Genomic DNA, 19,744 nt, shown 5'->3' on the forward strand with positions numbered 1-19,744 from the left:
GTAAATTAAGCTCAACATAAGCTCATCACATTCCTTTGCTAGGGCAATAGCTCATCTTACAGAGATCATCTGCCACATGAAGAAGACAGCCAAAAAAACAAGGTCACAATGAATATGTTTATGAATATGAAACTACCATGATAGCTCCATGTATCTTTTAGGAAAAGAAGCAAAGGGTTCCAAAATCACTTGATCAAGAACAGCCTGAAAAAAAGGCTATTCAGACCAACACCTAACATGGCACAGACAGGAGAGTGCACAGAGACAGCACACTGCACCTTTCTTCCTCCTCTTTTCTTCTTTCCTCCTCCTGTCTCCGCTTCTCCTCTAGCTGCTCCCTGTAAAGACGTCGAGCAAGTTGGCCTCGCCGCTGCTTCTGAAGAACTAGGGCTGCTTTCTTCAGGCACAGGAACCTTTTCCTACTGCTGAATGCTCTGTAGTTCTTCTGTATCACAACCACATAGTAAAGAACCTTTCTATACCGCTTTCTGTGAGAAGAAAAAAAAGAAGCAGATTTCTAATGAAACAAGGAACTAAGGGGCAGTTGTGAGAGATCTTGCCATGGTGACTTGCAGTAATGAGCCCATGGTAGTTCCACCTCTGTGATGGTTTCCTTCCCCACTGATGTTCACATTCTTTTCCCTTTGAGAAGAAAGAGATTCTCTCATTTCTATGACAGTGTCATCTGTCTCTTCATTAAGGAAATGCACAATACCTGTCTTACATGTTCTTATGCCCCTGAAAAGGAGATGGTAAAAGAACAGCTCTGTGTGTATGCATAGATGCAGAAAAAGAATATACATAGATAGTCATCCCATATCTCTGAAAAGAAAGACTGTGGACAGCAGGATAGCTCTGTCATTAAAAAAGGATATATATTTTAAGTAACATACTGGTCAGAATATAAGAACAGGACTAATATACACATGAAAAGAAATTATCTCATTATGCAAACAAGCATCCTTAAACTGTCCTCAACTGACTTGTAGAAAAAAGCAGAGAAATAAACAGATGGGATGAGCAACTCCAACTAATACATAATACATGAAGCTAAGTAAACAAGTGTAACATTAATCAGTAACCTAATGTCATGGTTCTCTAAGAACCAAACCAATTAGTTTCATTTCCCCTCTCTTTTCTTATCATGACAAAGCAAAGAAAAATCAGGATGTCAGCTGGTAACTTGGGACAGCCCCACTAGGAGCCATACAGCAAAAGTTCCTACCATGGATCTAATACCATGATACAATCAGATGGATACTGGCTGACCTCCAAATTTCATACTGGCCTTTTCATTATATTAAAACAATTCAAACTTCTTTTTGTTTTACTCATGGGTATTTTCAGCTGGTATTTTCAAAAGCCACTTACAGGATTTGGATACGTGGTCCCTAGGAAAAGTTAAGAAATGTGTCAGAAGGATTTAACTCCTTGACACCCCATCCATTTATTTCAAATTCTGATTATTAATATTCTCATCTAGTCACTTACCTGGCTGCATAACCTAAGATGTGTGCTCGGATAATCATTGCTGCCTTGGTGACTTCTGCTTCTCGCTGTTTCTCCAACTTGTGTTCCAAGGACTCCCGGAGAAACACCTACATAACAAAACTTCTGGCTTAACAACTTTCTGAGAGGACCATATTTAAAAGAAAGCCAGAGTGCTGCCAATATGAGTCCAAGCAGGAAGCCTCAGCCTTGAATTCAGAGACAAATGTACTAATTCCCCAACAGAAAAAACAAAAATGTATTCCTCCTAAAAGAAAATACCTGCAGATGATCCTCCAACTCTGGATTTCAGTGGAAAGAGGCCAATTTCTCAAATGGAAATTTTAATTAGGAGTAGAGTTTTTCCAAAAGCAACATAACTACTGGATTCATTGAACAGCCTTTCCCGCCAAAGAGTAACACAGGCCAAAGAAGCTGCAGGACTTAGCACGAACTTCCCAGTTTGAGGGGCAGAAATACCACCCCAATAATTTATTTGTTTCACAGTTATATCAAGCTCCACAATCCCTTACAAGCCTTGTTGTTTAAAATGACATTGCTGTAAGACTGCAGAAGTAAGCAAAACTGAGAGTGGTTTCATATTCACACTGACCTGTGTTTTCCTGCTGTTACATGGAGAGAGCTGGTGGGGCCAGACTCTCAGCTGCCCTCCCACAGACAGACTGCTCTCCAGGCTCTCATCCAGGCACTCACCTGAACCATTTGCCCAGACTGCCTCGCGCCTCTTAGAGGCAGCTTCAGCGCATGGCATTGACAAATACTGAGCTAACACAGCTTATTTTGTCTTAAATGAATAAAACTGCTTCTCTGGTTGAGCAGGGGCATGGAGGAGGCAGCTTCCCTCTTCCACCTGCCTCGACATCTGCTCTTTACCACACACTCACATACTGGTGAGCAATCTGCTGTCAGCGCTTTTTTCAGCTCTTGTCAACTTTTCTCTTTTGAAGGCCAAGTCTGCTGGTATCAGCAATAGGTGACAACGGCCTGGCATGCTGCTGCCTAACACATGGGCAGCTGGAAATAGCCAGTTCAGTGACACTCTGATTACACAGGATGAGAGCCAGGCTGCACACTACAACGTGGTGATAAGGAAAGCCCATGGACAGGGTGGGCACTGCTAAGGGAGGAGGGCTGCAAAGACATTAAAAGCTGGAATGCTTCCTAGAAGCGTAATGTGTTTTCTCTTGCTGTGAAAAGAAACCCCACAAAACTACCAAAAAAATTAACCCCAAACAACAGAAAAAATAAGAACTTAGTGGACTTTGGGGGTGTTCAAATGCAAAAGAAGGTAGTTTTTCCTTTTTATGCAAAAAAAAAAAGAAAGAAGTCCATCATCAATGCCAAAGTAGCACCACTCTTGAGGAGAGGCAAGTTGTGAGTTTTGAATGGAACTAGAAAGGAACTTTCTAGCACAAATTACCCAACACTAAGGAACATAAAAAGTCCCCAGAAAGTCTTAAACTTCCAATGTCCAAGTTGCAATAGGCAGCTCTTTGTACAGAAAGTCTTGACTTGTGGAAAAAGCCTTTTCTTTCACCCAGTGGGCAAGATTTCTTTGCCCTGCACACTAGACTTATAAAGACAACTAAATTCTGCTTCAGAAAGGCATTCGGCTACTTCCTGAACAAAAATGGATGTTAAGCAGATGTTAAGCAGATGTTAAGGCCAGACTAATGCCTCTTCCTCAGCAGGTGCACTGCAGCTTGAGATGTAAAAGGCAAGAAAAAATAAATCAAACTGATGCTAAATAATTGCAATGTTATTATTTCTCCTTTTAAATAACACAGGGCAGGATAGTGCCCCATCCCATGTTCAATCTGAAACCAATGCCCTCTTGTTGTCTTCTACTGTTTGTGAAGACTCTCACAAATGCTCAGGCAGCTTTGAGGAGAGGATGAGCCCAGACCTTGGTAAGGGAGGTGACAATGGAGCTCTGGGTCCTGCAGAGGTCTTGCTAAGCAGTTGATTAAAACCATTTCTGGTGCTGATAAATATATGTCCCTAAAATGCCAAAGCATTCTTTGGGGTCCATGCATAAACACTGTTAATACACTACATCTGAAAGTGTAATGGGAAACACAGCCTAGAACTGTGGCAGAATGTTACTTCTGTCCTATTTTTAAGCCATCATCTACAAAAATGGGATGAAAGATGACATCACTTGCCATCAGAATATTTCAGATTCTCTCCCTTACAGTAGCTGCAAAATGATTAAAACAAATTTTGCGATACAAATCTGAGAGTCTTTAAGCATACACAGCAATAGAAGGAAGTCTGCAAAACTATGTGGTTGCAGGGAGAAAAGGATGAGGGGAAAGGCATTTCATACAGAAACTAATCAGATTTTAAAAAATATTTTTGCAACATTATGGCACTGAGAAAGTTTTGTAAAAAGCTTTTAATATTTAGGAAATCTCAAATCCTGTGATGGGAAATGTTCTCCTGAGTCCACAATGTTTTAGCATAAATTTTTAAGTACAAGAACACAAATTGCAAGCTGTTGTCTCATAACAAACTTGCAAAACAAGCATGCAAAAGCACACAGATTGTTCTATTTCTCAAATTAAATTTGATTCTTTTAATCAATATAATTTGAAATTTTATTTGGAAGACAAAAATGTTGTGGGCAAAGTTCAGGTTGTCTCTAGGATACATATCAAGGTCTGATATACCACTGAAAAAGGCTTGCAGACTAGGATGGCAAACACACTTAGAGCTCAACTCTGCCACATAACTCTGGTTAAAATTCCTTCCCCTCATGTCTGCTGCTGGGGAGGAATTGCATAGGTGTGCTTACTAATGTGAGTGAAGCTCCTGCAGAACAGAAGTGTTACCTCACGTGCCACACTTCTAAAACTGATAAAATCCAAATACCACATTTTAAGTGCTGATCCTCACCAGCACTACTACTTGTAAGCAGTGCCAGAAAATTCAAGTGATTCAGTGACAGAAATCAAGTGGATTTCACTCTTTCTCCGTGACCGAAATCACGAGTCAGTGTCTCAGTGCCTTAGACAGTGAATTCCTCAGCACAGACATTAATTGTTGCTATAAGGATTTTGAGAGCACCAACAGGCATGAGCAGCTTCTTTTAAGGCCAGAAATAATTACCATTACAACTATCTCTCTGCAGCTGTGCAGTCTAAATCCTGTCCCCTCAGCTTTGTAGAAGCACCAGCCCCACAATAAGCACAGTCAGATGATTTTACCTTATTTTTTCCAAGCTGCCATTCAGTGCTTGTGTTGTCATACAGACGAAGTAGGACGGCACATTTCTCATTTAAATCTTCAGGCAGAGTTAAGTTTCTCATGAGGACTTTATACCTGGCAACCAAAAAAAGGTATTTATTGTTTCGTTTAAGAGATAAGTTTTATTTTTGCCACTTGATTTATTTTGGTTAGATTTTACTTTTATTTCTCAACACTGGAATGTTGACTTGGTACTTGTGACTTGCATCTGAAGTGCACAAGTCAGTGTGTTTACCTTTTATAAAAGTCCTGAAAGGGCCTCCGGACTGGGAAACCAGCCCGCCGAATCCTGACCGTCTCCAGCATCCCAGAATAGCGCAGCTGGTTAAGCACCACTGTCTGGTCAAACTGGTCTGGCATCTAAAAGGAGCAGGTTCAAAACAACAGTTTCAATAGCAATTGTTATAGATGTCAGGGGAAATAACGAAAGGGCAAATTGTATGAATCCTGAAATGCACTGAGGCTAAAAATTGGCTATGCAATGTCTTAAAGCATATCAGCAGTTCTGAGCATATACTAAATGTATCTACAGAATGGAAATCACAGAGTAATTACACAATATCATTGCCATAGACACAGCATTTTCAGTCACTTAATCCACTCAGCTCTCTTTCCATTTCATGTACATTCAGGAAGAAACAACAGAAAGAAGCACAGGCAGCCAACAGCTCAACAGCTTTCAGCTTGACTATTTTGTTTCTTTAGCAATTGAATTTAAAGTCTCTGTAGATGACCCCAAATGTTGAAGATACACAAACACAGTGGTGTGATATGGTTTTAATATAAAACAAAATCAGAAGGACAGAATATGTTCAATTTTTAGTGTAGTGGCAATTCATCTGCTATAGACAGGGATGGAAGGTTGGCAGTGGTACCTCAAATTTAAATAAGCTGTGTTTAAAAGAATTTCTATTTATTGCTATTCTGGACAGGAGAAATATTATCATCTGTAAACAGAAAACCAAAATCTGCTTATCTGAAATAAGTTTCCTTTAGTTTGCATGCAGTTCATTCAGCATCAATTTTCATTTAGAAAACAGATACTTAATTCCACAGCCACTCAGTTACGAAAACCTGTGAATACTGATCAGTATGATTCTGCCCTTGGGAGCCTCGGGAATTCTCTCATCCCATTTGAGAATCCTCCGAGTCACCTGTGCTTTCACCATGCTTTGAGGTAAACCAGCAACAGCCACACAAAGCTACTCAAGACAGAGCTAATTGCTGCCTGGCAAAACACAGGTGACCCCAATACTGAAACGCCACCACATGTAAATACACCATAGCATAAACATAAAACACTTTAACCCACCAGCAGTCCTTGCAGGAATACAGTGCTTAGTATATTGAAAGAAGTTCAGAAGGAGGGATCTCATAGATACAGTTAATGGCTCACATAAAGATCTGAAGTTCTTCAGTTGATAGAAATGACAGCAAGATCTAACCCTGAGCAATTGTAAATTGGAGGGCTCTCTTTGTATTTATTAACTGGCTTTAATCATGCCTCTTGTTCAACTTAGCAAATACAGTACTCCCCCAAAATTTTAACTTATTGAAAGTACTTTCAGGAAAGCACAGACTAAAATGTTCAATTTAAGTATCCAGTATACACCTTTCCATCAGTGCCTTTCTCCACACTGTGTGCTAGTGATGACACATCTGAGATGTTAATTAGGTAGCTTCAAAAATTTTGATATATTAACTTCTACCTGCCTTCTTTAAAAGACAGAATGTCTAAACCAAAACACTGTCTTCCTTTCACTAATCTATTTTTCTGTAGCAGAGATGAGAGACTCCTCTGGAGACGCAGGAGCTCTTCTGTGCTGAGCTGCCACAGAGCTGCATCGGTGAATATTTCCCCAACACTCACCATTCCTCCAACAAAGAAAGACTTTCCAATCCCTTCCTTTGGTACTGGGGCCAGAATTCATGTAAGCATGAATGCTTATGATGAAGGTATCGATACCGTCATGACTGGTATTGCCATCAGTGTTTTGTATATGTGCCCACTGCATGGCAGCGAGGTGGTAGGGAGCTAGCCTGGCAAAGCTGCCCTTTGCATGTCCACACAGACACCTGCCTGCCTCTCTGTGCAGGTGACTGCTGATGCCCAACAGGAAAGGCAGGGAATCAACACAAGATGTACACACAAAAATTGTTCCCTTTTCACCTTGTGTAATGCAAAGCTGATGCTTCCCACAACTGAGCACAGGTTTCTTTAACACTAAAGCTACTTTTAGTCCTTTTACCCCACTCAAACTTGCTGATTCAAAATGTGATGTTCTTCACAAGACTTGCAAACACAACAGTATTTTTGGTGTGTTGAAGTGGGGAGGCAGATGCATGGATGGGAGTGGGGATACATCAAAAACAGGCAAAATGTTGGTGGCATGCCAGATGTCTCTCTCACAAGGAAGGCTCTCCCTCTGCAAGGGAACACCTCTGGCTTTGCAAGTCAGAGGGCTGCTGCACCACCTAAGCCTTTTATTGCCACCCCTAAGCACTTAAAAAGTTAAAAGTCAGCCACACAGGTGGCTTGAAAGCTCATGTTACTGTTTTAAAAAACTTCTCTGAGTCACAGAGGAAGAAACATTTGAATAATATTTTTCCTGCGACTATGGCATAAAGTTTGAAATAGCCATGCTTGGTCACCAGAAGGTGGGATTGTCACACAGTCACCTAACTTCAGATACCTGCATTTTTTAAGAAAATCAGGAAACATTGCAAGAGATGTTAGCATGGTATGCAGAGCAACATAAAGACCATTGTAATGTTAATAACATACACTTACTCCATCACTTTATATTACTAGTTATTTTAAATTACCCACACACAGGAGGCCATTAAATTCGAGGGTCAAATCTTCCTGGCATATCACTGGAATGACATCTGTAAGAAGTCTGGCTGCTCTGAGTAAACCAGGGGTGGTGGTAAGAGATGTGCTGGACTTATCTCTTAGGATTTTCAATATGGAGTACTGGAAGTTACTCCCCACCATTGCCCGGAGGCTTTTGACTGAGCCATCACAGCAGCTCTTCAGACCCCAGCAAGGAGGAGAGCTGCAGCTGGTCAGAGAGGGAGCTGAAACCCTAAATACTGAAATGCATCCAGGGTTTCCCACATCTAACAAAAACAACCATAAGTAACAAATGCAGTCCCATGCATAACACCACAGCATCCAGTGTGTCCACTTTATGATCTGGTGATACTCTCACCTCAGTTAGTTTTACTCTGGACGAAGCGACTTCAGCCTCAATCATATAAGCACTTACAGGCTTAACCTTAAGCATAGATTCCAGTCAGCAGGACTTCTCATACTTAAAAAACCAATTGCATGTGCATTTATTGAACCAGAGTGCAGGTACTGCATATACCCCACTACCCCAACTGCAGGCACTTCTAAGACGGAGAATGATGACCACCTCCACTTAACAGTGCTCAGTGAAGTACTAAGGAGTTAAGCTTGAAACAGTATAAAATCTCCATGCACAGGGTTAGCAATGCAACTGACGTTCAGCCTTCTATCTTTACCAGTGCTCCATCAGACTTCCTGTGGTAAGCAGATTTATACCAAGGTAACATAGGACAGGACTCATCTCTAGGGTCTGCTAAATTTTTTACCAATGTTGTTGTTAAACCTGGACTTATTTCACACATGAACACTTAGGAAGAAATTGTATTCTGTAGGAAAATTTCAGATAGACTACAGAACCAGGACTGATTTTAAAACAATATGCCTTCTGCAGTAAAAATTTGAATTAATTCCTAAAACTAAGACTCCTGGAAGTAAGTTCAAATTTATAAAAGAGAAGGCAACAGATAAGGAAGTCAACTGATAGTTTCCAAGACTGTCTTAGAGATGTAATCAGCTTCAACTCAATTTTCAATAGATCACTTTTATCAAGAAATGGCAGCACTCTCCAGCACACAAAATTCACCAGACAACAGCTAAAATCATATGAGTCACAGCCACGTTAGGGAACTGAGGAACATCAATGTGAAATTAATAACTACAAGTCAGGTCTGTTCTACTCGATAAGGGTGGTTTTGTGGTTCAGTCCTTCATAACACAACTTGTAATTTATCATTTCCTGAATTCAAAAAGTCTCCACTGAATTTGTGCCTGATGGCACCAAAGGCAAGGCTTTAATGTGACCTGGAGTCTCTGCTGGCGAGACTCTGGCTCCTTAAGCTGCTAAATGCTTGCTGTGATCTGTGGTGAGTCTCCTAAAGGGCAAAGCTTCTGCCTGAAATCACAGAAGCTGCCATTAGGACAGACATCTAACACCTACGCATAATTGTAATGGTAAAATAGTTCCTTAGATTACAGTCTGAGGTTCGGAAAAAAACACCATCCCTTTTCCTTTTACATCCTTAGTGGAGACCCTAAGCATATGAATAACACAGAGAACAACATTTTTTTGCTCTGCACATCGTTCTGTTGTAACACAGTGGATACCTGACTTCAACCTGAAGAAAACCTTCTTCCTCCCTGAACTCCTGGCTGCCTCAGATGAGTAGAGGCACAGTAAAGACGTATTATAGCAGCCCCATGGACTTTATGTTGGCAGGAGGAACTTCAGAGAGAGACTGGGGGGGAAAAAAAAGAAAGGGAAAAAACCACAGTCCCTTGTTCCTAGATGTCTTTGTAAGAACTTGAGTAGAACTATGTCAGCTTTGCTACTGTGTCTAAAAAGTATTGATTTTCCTGGCTTAGGAAAGTGTTTTGTGGAAGACGTGCAGAGAAAGAAAACCACAAAGATGCAAAGTTGGGTTTTTTATTAAAATGCTAATAACTTTTTCAATGTCTTAGTTTTGTTTTTTAATCTGTTTATTCCTAAAATAAAGTCCTGGCAGTTTTATTCTGCAGAAAACCATCAGAAATTAAAGAGGTCAGTCTTTCCCTGCTTTATAGTAGCTTCTGAACTTGTTTTCACATCCAAATGTGTATATTTCGCCAGAAACAGCAGAACTTACTAAGCCAGATGTTTCTGAAATGGTCCCCTTTGTCTTCTGGTCTCAGTCACCAGCTCTATGAGTCAAAAACTATGCCAGGCTTTCCCATAAACAAGTTTGAAAAGTGTGAATAGAATAATTTCTGATATATAATCTAACTGAGCTAATACAAAGATTTCTGCATGCCCATTATTTGTCATTTTTAAACCAAATTATGCTTAGTGATTCTCATCCATATGTACTGCTTGGCAGCCTTTACTCGTGTCGTGGACTCAAGCAAGTAACTGAAAGAAGTGAAAGGGAAATGCCTGCACCAGCAACAGGAAAATGCATGGTGATGCCAGGACAGGCAGGGCTAGGGCAACCTCCCTGTCAAAGCTGGAGACTTCAGCTGCACTGCATGTTGGTCACCCTCCTGACTCCAACAAACCATTTCACCCCCCATTTTTCTAGCCATTATTTCTTCAGCACTGTATTTCTTCTGCACTGTAAACTTTGATGACATGAGCTTATTCAACAGGTTTTCAGCCTCAGAACTGCTGTGCTTTGAGCATGAGGAACATTAAAACCTGTGTACGTCCTGCCCAAGGACTTGGAGCATCAGATCTCACTCATCTAAGAGCCTCTTTCAAGGAAGGAAACCCTCTACGGTCTTCGGCATGCAGCTAGCTCTAACTGGAATACATTCAGGCCAAAATATAGACAAAGTTTGATGCCTGCTTTGTTTTGGAAGACATTCCCTTACCACTTCAGAGTATTTGTGTCCAGACCATAAGAGTACATGAGAGTGAAAACAAAGAACATGCCACAGCTAAAGTTTATTTGGGATTTCTACTGCATGGCACTGACAAGTCAAGGAATATTTGAATAAACCTGAAATAACAGTTAAGTGCTTTGCATGTCTGAAGTTCTCCTGGCCTTTATTCACATACCCACCCAAAAACCTCACAAAAAGCCTTTCAAAATTACCAACACTGCTGATGGAAACTTGCAAGAGAAAGAGAATGGGTATATTGCAACAACCCTTGTGCCTCAAAAAATTCTGCTGCAAACTCCAGGCTGGATTTCATTGTAAACTCAGTAATGGTATGCTGGTTCTTTTGTACAGTCTTTACAGGTCCGCACGTGAAAGCACTGCATTTATCAGCAGCAAGCTTTTACACCATTAGCTGATCTCTTCAACTCCAACTACTGCATCTGACCTGCATGACTCATCTTCCAGCCCTGAGTATTTCAGATAAGACAGACTTCAAAATTAGCCACTCTCATGCCACAGGTTAGAGTTTCCCGAGCTAAAAATAGTACTGTATAGAAGTAACACTGTAATTTCAGAGTTCTTCTACTGTACCAGAACAGTCAAAGCAGGAGACTCAATAAATGAATATGAAAATGCTTTTGTATTTATATTCAACCTGTCACCCAGCTTGCTTTACAAGCAAGAGCATCTCAAGGACATTTTTAAGACAGCAGCCCATTCAAGAACTATGAAGCAGTACAGTGCCATGCTGACTATTTGACACTAAACTAGTCCATAAACATTTCAACTAGGTCAATGCACTGCTGAGTTAGATCTATCTACCGAGATGCTGTGGTCATATTTCAGGTCCTGCTTGACTATATTCAGCAAAGATGAGAGCTGGAGCTAGCTTAATTGTTGGGGAAAAGATGCTTTAATGATTCTGACTGGCTTGCTGAGGTTTCAGGCTTTCATCAACAACAATCATTAAAATCACAATCCTGGGGCTATTTAATCTACTTTTTATTAGTTATTGTCACTGTAGTCTTGCACTTTATAGTAATCTTTTTGTTTGTATTGTATGGACTAAATGCAACCCCTGAGTAAACACACAACCGTCTCTTTGTGAACCTTCCTTTCTAAAGGTGTCAGGAATTTCTTCTAAAGGAAGACAGAATTTGCTACTCTCTCATATGAGCCCAGAGGAATGCTAGTTACTCAAAATGACTTTTACTTCTCACACACTGGTTAAAACTTCATGGAACAGGAATGGTTTGTTAAAGGCACAGGCTTGAACACTGGAGATACTTAAGAGCTCAGTAAGTCATTGCCTAAATTTTCAGCTGAAGTGAGCCCTTGTTGCTTGAATACATTATTCAGGAATTCTATTGAAATGCACAGCAACTCTCATGGTCTGTTTGTCCCAGAACAGCAACTGCAGGACCATCCATGTGAGACAGGCAATTAAGATCGTTTGGGAAACGAGGGATTTAACGTTTGGGACTCAGCACACTGACATAAGGTGCGACTCAGGCATGGACCCCAGCTGGAACTTTTCACAGACCCTCCTTTCCACCTGTGAATAATCCGTTGCCATTTCATCTGAGGTCATCCTCACTAAAGCTTTCAGTCTAAACCCCAATCTGGCCTCATCCTCCCACACTGTGACTAGTCAGCACACTTCTGAAGATAATCAATCAGGCTGCCTGACAGCCACAGACACACCATGAAGAAACATGCTGTGAGGTACTAATTGCAAGGACAGCTGTCCTTCCTTACCAACCTCATGTCAAGACAACCACCACAAACATCATGACTGTTCATTACAATGGTCAAGAAAACTACTGCACACACTGCTCCAGGTCTGCTGAGGCTTCATACAGATCAACAGCAGATGGGGAAACCCTGACCCTCCATGTCATCAAATAACTTACAGGGACTGCGACCTCACCCTTCTTTTTTCTTTCCTTTTGATTTTTTTCACTGTACTTTTACTCCTCCATGCCAGACCTTTCATACACACCTTACAAGTGGTTTTTATTTTATTTGACAACTCATTGGCAGACTGGGCATACATATACATCACTATACTTAAAGCAGTATATCGTGTTTTAGCATGGTCCCTCTAACACGATTTCTTCAGTTACTGGTGCTTGGTTTTGAGCATTTATTCCCAAAAGATACAAAGTTTCATCAGGGAATAGAAAATTAGGATGTAAATACTTGAGAGAACATGTTTAAAACAATTTCATCTTTCATGGCCAGTCTGACATGGCTGTAATACCTTGTAAGAATCCATGTAAGAAACTAATACCTAGTGTAGTGTTATTACAAGTAATCTCACATTTGAGTAAGTGAAACCCTCCATGAATCTAGTTCTCACTGAAATGCTAACACAGTATCACTTCAGTAGTACATCCTCAAATAGTACTGCAGATAATTTTGATCTACATTATCACAACTCTCCTTGCTTTCCCTGGTGACATGAAACTGAGCAACCTTTTTTCAGACTACAGCTCCATACTGGGAAGAGAGGATACAACGATATTGTCTCCTCTATTGCAGGTAAGTAGAAAGGAGAAGGTGGAAGAACTGCACTTCCAGCTCAGAGGTGGAGGGGCCTAACACTGCAATCCACAAAGGGACAAGAGACATCAATTCATAGAGAACAAGAAGAGCAGAAGAGGATTCTAAATCCAAATCTCACTTTATTCTCTGCTTCAGACCTGAGCACCCACCTGTTGCTTCTCTAGATCTCATCACACCCTATTCCTTTAGGACCCCATGCCCAAATGCCATTTTGATAGTCTATTTTGGGGTATTGCATTAAAGGGAATATTAAAAATTCTCCGATATTTCAGAACTCAGCTTAGTGACTTGTGGGCCTTGATAGTCATCTGTGAGTAGCTATACCACGAGCATATGTTCAACAATGGCTTCTAATATCCAGCAGATAAAGACAAAAAACATGGAAGTCAAAGCAAGACATATCCAAACCAGAAGGCTTTGGTTTTAATTTTATCACTGAGTGCATTCATTGGAAGAGCTTACCCATGATGGTGGACTGTCTCAAGCCACCAGAGAGAAAACACAGGTTGTCATCTTCCTTCCAGCAGGCAATAATGTTTTCCTTAATGTTTGCCATGCAGCAAGTTAGACTAAAAGATCTAACTAGTACCCCTGTGGCATGCCAGTTGTGGGAAAAAATACCACTTTTCTTTATATAAAGAAGCTTAATGCTGACTTTGGCAACCTTCATTACTTATGCAAGTATTTGATGGTCCAGGAAGGGCAGGTTGGCTGAGACTTTACTGTGGCTGACTGTCCATGAACACACAGGCTGCAGCACTCAGGACTAGCTTAGATTAAAAATCAATATGAAGCTTTCACACATTCACCACAAAATAATAAAACACTCCCCCAAATGATTGGTTCCAATTGTCAAAAATGGGGAAAGTCCCGCAACAATCATGAATCACACCTCTGCAAATTACAAGGTTTAAAATAAGAAAAGTGTGAGTTGACTTTGTTTAAGTGTGGAGCACCTGCGTTTGCTGTGTAGCCCTGAGAACCAGAGACGTTGTAGCTAAAAGTAAAAAATCACATTCAAGTAATGTTAAAAAGTTAGCACTTGATTGTACCCCTTTTGCAATATTGGGCCCGCAAGCAGCTTCTCCTTCTCCAATGCATTTCACCCCTGCACGTGGTCCATTCTCTCTGTGGCCCATAAAAGATGCCTACAAAGCACAAGGCTGACGTAATGTGCAGAGTTGCAGCTCTGTGCTTTCTCAAGCAAGGAAACATTCCCATGCGATTCCTCTGCTGAAAAAAAAATTTGGATTTTATAAAATCCTTCCTGTATCGAGCCTGTTGTTCAAAAGCCATAATGGGAAATCAGCCAGGCTTAAATCTCAGCCAGTATCTGTTATGTGTAAATGAGGAATGCCACAAAATATTCAGCTGAACAGCTTTGTGTTGCTAGGACACCGGAGGTCGGGCAGCACTGAAAGGGCAGATTATTCCCACCCCGGCACAGGCACAGGGCTCCATTCACAGCAGGGCTGCTGCCTCTGGGCTGCTGCCTGCACAGGCACTGCTACCCAGCCCTCCCCAAGCATCCCTGCCACCCTGCTCCACACACTGACCCCTGCCAGAGTGGCCAGTGTGCGTGCCCCTCTGCACCAAAAATGCCCCATCATCGGGCTGCACACGGCTCTCACTGCTTTGGATCACTGCTGAAGCCTTGCTTCAACCTGGAGGAGCCAGGGATACTGGGAGGCTGCCTGAGAGCTATGCTGCAGCAGACTTGCAGTGTGGTGGTCTAAAGATCTCATTTAAGTATGAGGAAACCTGTAACACTGCATTTAAGACATTTTTTAAGACTAGAGAGTGAAAATTCAAGTTTACAGAGGTGATGGGGATCCCTGTGATCAACACAGATGTTTACCTAGCTGAGCAGCAAGAGTTGCATTATGGCCCAGAAAAATGACCCAGTTCAATCCCATGTAATCGGTGTGTTAATTACTACTACATCGTGTATCTCAGTGTCAGTCTGATTTTGGCACTTTTCTTAAAATTCGGTCCTTCGAGCTACTGTTTTTGCATCCCTGAGCATTTTTACATTATATACTCAGGACTTGCTTTGCAGATCTGCAACTGACTAGACAAGATATCAAGACCAGTGAAATGTGTGTATGTTTGCAGGGATGGGGCACAAAAGGAAGGCAGTTGTTTGTTCTTGTGTATGTTCATTTCAAAGAAATAGGCAATAAATATATTCTCCTTGAAAGGCTTTGTTATAACACAACAGTCCTGTCCCATTCCACCATTAAGAGCTGGAAAGTCTCTTACTTGAGTTCTTTAATGTTTCTGAGAACCACATCACAACCATATTAGCTATTTCTGATAATTCTGAAATGTAGAGTCTAAATCAAACAAAAATCCCTTTTACAAGTATCTTAATATATTATATAAACAGGATATGAAGGAGCTCTGCAGATCACAGCTATCTGTCCTGCCACAGAGTCCACACATAGGTAAGTCGACATCACCTTGGCTATAACAGTAGGTAGGTCATGTGCTTCCTGCAAGCAGTGATAGTAGTTGCATTTGGTAGAGCACAAAACCCACCATTGTCATCTCAGTGCTGCAGATTATATATTGGCAAGCACTAACACTTGCAATCGCAGTCACCATACATTTTTCCCTCACACACAAAAAAAAAGGAATTACACAAACTACTTCTTTGTTCCAATTCCTATATATCTGTGAAGTAAGAGTTAACTGTAGAGTAAATTAACTTTACTTTATTAGCACGGTGCCAAGTTACTCAATATGGATGGCAATAAACCTCCCTTAAAACCAACATGGTTATCAAATGAACTATTAACTGATCTAACTCACACATACATCTATACAAAGAGAGAATGAATTATAATAGATGGTAACATGACATCAGCCTCTAACTAATACAACATTCAACTGCCTTCTGAGTGATTTAATTGTGATGCCACTGTTCATCCACAAAGCCTGCAGAATTCACAGTCAGGACGTTGGTCAATGGCTCTTTGTTTCACTAAGGCTAGTTCCGTCTTTTCTTCGTTACACGAAGCACACAGTTGACTCTATCGATTTGTAAGATAATCGTGTGGAGAAAAGTTCTGCCCTTACTTACGGTCTTAAAACTGTTGCATCATACTCAAATAAGAATATGGCACTTCCAGCCCTAGAAGTGGATTTTTTTTTCTATTCCTCTCCCCTATATTCTAATCGTGGTGAAAACAGACTGTTGCGACCCTATGTTTGGTGCACTTTCACTGCTGCTGATCTTTATCAGCACTGTGTTCTCCTGGGACTGGCCAGCAGCATGGAACACACACCACTGGAGCAGTGAGTGTAGTAAGTCTTGTCTTCTCTACACAGATGGCTTGTGATTTTAGGCCGGGTATGCACTGTAAGGGAGCTGCACATCTGCCTCACTCCTCGTCAAACCTGTGTGACAAGAGGCATTATGGCTCCAGGAACTCTGCTACATGCTGGCCAAAGCAGCATCAAACCAGTAATAACTTAAGCAAATCATTTAGACGTGCTTAGAGCTCACTGAGGCCAATAAGATGTACATGGCCACTAAGAACCAGGATGATTTGAGATGTGCTATGTTGTGCATGCCAGTGGTCACAAGGAAATGGCACTTTTAGATGGCTAATCAGCCATTTCTCCCCTGAGAAATTCCTAGGCTGGCTTAAGTATACAACCCAACATAACCCTTAGTGTTTGACTTCAGAAGGAGAAACTTAAGATAGAATTTGTTTTCCTAAACGCAGTTTTGTTTGACATGCGAATTGTTAGCTTGCATTAAAAACTTCTTGGAAGCTAATTTAAGTTCTATACCACTTTTAATAAAAATCACCATTTCTCCCATTGAAAGGCTACATAATTGATGAGGCTGGACACTGTTTCTTTTTGGCTAAATATGCACAAATGGTGTGTCTGGCAAGCTGCAGATGGACATAGATTCTTGTCTTCATGCTGAATCTAGGGCAGCCATTCATTTGAGAAAGCAGAGGATTTGGCATTTATCTGGCTTTCAAGTGGATGTCTTCTCTCAACCCATCTACTTTATCTCTGCTTGACTACTAGAAGTTTTGAGACATCTCAAAGCCCCTACTTACCACATACTTTAAGATTTCTAGGTCTACAGAGTGAGTTTCAAAAATGCCATGATAGATCTCATCACGTAAACAGTGGCAATAGGAGACAGCACTATGAGCTTGGTGACTGATTTGCCTTTTCTACACTAAATATTATGTAATGCTTACAGGTGTGTGTAACAATCCAAGGTGGCAGCCAAAACCAAAAACTTCCCAGCATCCTGAATGATTTACAGGGTGCAATGGGCTTCTTGCTCACCAGCAACTTCATAGACCTGAACAGAGTGCACACTTACCCAGTGCTTGGGAGCAAGCAACAAAACAAATACTGCCCACAGAGCCCCAGGAATCGTGGTGCTATCACCTCCCCAGCAAAGCTTCTGTAAGCGGCACCAGCTGCCCAGCTCCTTGTTGCCTGAACAGGGTATGCACACCAGGAATATGGACAGGAGACAAACCAGTAACAGCAACCTCAAACCTCATCATGTGTCAAACAAAAACTTCCTGTAGTTTAGGCTGACTGCAGCCACACAGCTATGGCTCAGCTGCTGTCCTTAGACACGGACTTTACAGCTACTATGTTCCACTTCATACAATCAAAACCACAACTCGACTTATATAACTGTAATAACAGTGTCAGGATTGGACCTGTCTTACTTCTGAGGCTTATAAACTGCCTAAACCCACCAGAAACAGTAAATTCTGAGTGTAAGACAACAAAGATAAAATGGTTTGATGTCCTTTCAGTAAGTATTTAGCGTTTCAAGTTTCATCTGATTCTGTGGCAGAAGATGTTCTGAAGTGTATTTAGTCCTTACAAACCCATCACAATGAGGTTCCACCCTCTGAAGCTTCTACTTCTTTGCTACATCCTGTGACTAAATTAAGAAAACCCATATATAGGTACATAAACAGATTGCTAAAGAGAGAAAAGTTTAGCAACTGACCCAATTCTACTCTTAAACAGCATTACCTTCTGCTCTTGATACAAATTTTGTGTTCTGAGGGTAGCTCTGACAAAGATCTGTGAATACTTGAGACAGCACTCTAACTTTCAGATAACTCCTATCAGTAATCTAGCTGTATTGGAAAAAAACATTGTTGTTACTCTTCCATTTATGTGACAGGTTGTAAATACTTTCTTTCTTTTTATCAGCCCACAAATGAGAAACAAAACAAATCTTATCTTTTCTTACACTAAGCAGATTCAGCAAAAGAAATACTGAATACTTATCACTGATGTGCCACAAAATAAAAACAGCTACATTTTAACCTACCACTACAGTTACCATTTGGGGTTTAAAAGGACATATCTTAATACCATTGAGAGAACAACTACTACAAGTTATGGGAACCCCTTTTCCCAGTCCCATAGGCACTTTATCAGATCATATATCCACCCTAGATTTGCAAGGCAAATCTAGGATTGCTCTTCTCAAGACCAGACTAAAACTCCCATAGACTTCAATGATGCAGGATCAAACCCATTCCCTTCATAACAGATTCTCTCATGCAATTTTATCCTAATTTTCTACCCTGTGGCTGAATTCTAATATTTGCATAGACAAGCACTTTAAGTGGGAAAGCAAGGAGCAAACTGCAGGTCCCAAAAGTAAAGACAACAAGCAGAGAACAGAGCTACTTTACTTGCTGGATTGGGGAGTTATTTCACTGGGGGCAGAAGGGAGAGCACAGCAAACAAAGTCAATATATACTCCTGCTAGAGTATCCTGTCCATTACTACCACAAGTAATTTTTTTTCTAGCCATATTCCATTTCCTTTATTTCTCTGGCAAAAAAAACCCAACAAAGAACAAAAACTGTTCCGAATGTGCCCCATCAAGTTTCTCCACTAAAAGTACAAAATTAATTTTGACTTCTGGATTCTGAAGATATCTCGCTGGACTCCCTCTACCTCAAACACACTTGTCCCTAGTATTGCTTTCTTATCATTTAATCAACAAAAAACTACAGCCATGCCTTATGCATTAATAAATTAGAGGAATAGAGTATTCTTAAACTTTACACAGCTGGTTTTCTTGAATCGACATCATAGACTGCTGAACAACAGAAAAGATCTTTCTCCAGAAAGCAGCTCATCACTTTAACACAGGTCTTCCCCCCTCTGCACACACAGCTCTACTTCTGCTGACTTTTTCCCAGCTCAGAGAACAATTACCCCTTTAACTTTCAAACAAAGTGTGATTTATTAAAGCAGACTGTTTGGCAGCAAAGCTCTCCTGGTGTTCAAAAATATGATTAGACCAGTAAATTTAGTTGGGGTTTTTTTTTTCATAAACTTGATTCTGGGTGCATTTACCATCTTTAAAAGAAAATACAAGACCAAAACATTTCCAGTAAAGCTTGCTAAGCCAAACTCCAGGCACTTCATTTTCTTTTTCTACAAGTCCACTGCAGCTACAAGTATGCAAGATTAAAATAATTTAAAAACCTGCATGAATTAAACCCCTTACCTTTTAAGAGTTTTTCACCCTTCAGCGTTCATCCATCGTGAAAAACTGAATCTTTAGCAGTTGCAGCTATGCACACACAGAGACACACACAGAACAGGGCTTTCTTCAGCTCACTGGTATTTCAAGTCTTTCATGTGATATCTTTGGCTGTACTTGCTTAATTCATTCCT

At 40.8% G+C, this 19,744-nt stretch overlaps 1 protein-coding gene across 1 annotated transcript in view; it reads right to left on the reverse strand.

Moving 5' to 3' along the window:
- Positions 1 to 19,744, reverse strand: part of LOC103802104 (unconventional myosin-X-like) — a 126,392-nt gene that overhangs the window by 26,956 nt on the left and 79,692 nt on the right. The window contains 4 exon segments of the mRNA XM_009074557.1: positions 272 to 488; positions 1,492 to 1,598; positions 4,719 to 4,833; positions 4,994 to 5,118. Of these exon segments, the coding sequence (XP_009072805.1) occupies positions 272 to 488; positions 1,492 to 1,598; positions 4,719 to 4,833; positions 4,994 to 5,118 (564 nt within the window).

Source organism: Acanthisitta chloris, unplaced genomic scaffold, assembly GCF_000695815.1.
Source record: "Acanthisitta chloris isolate BGI_N310 unplaced genomic scaffold, ASM69581v1 scaffold22005, whole genome shotgun sequence".
Classification (NCBI taxonomy): domain Eukaryota; kingdom Metazoa; phylum Chordata; class Aves; order Passeriformes; family Acanthisittidae; genus Acanthisitta; species Acanthisitta chloris.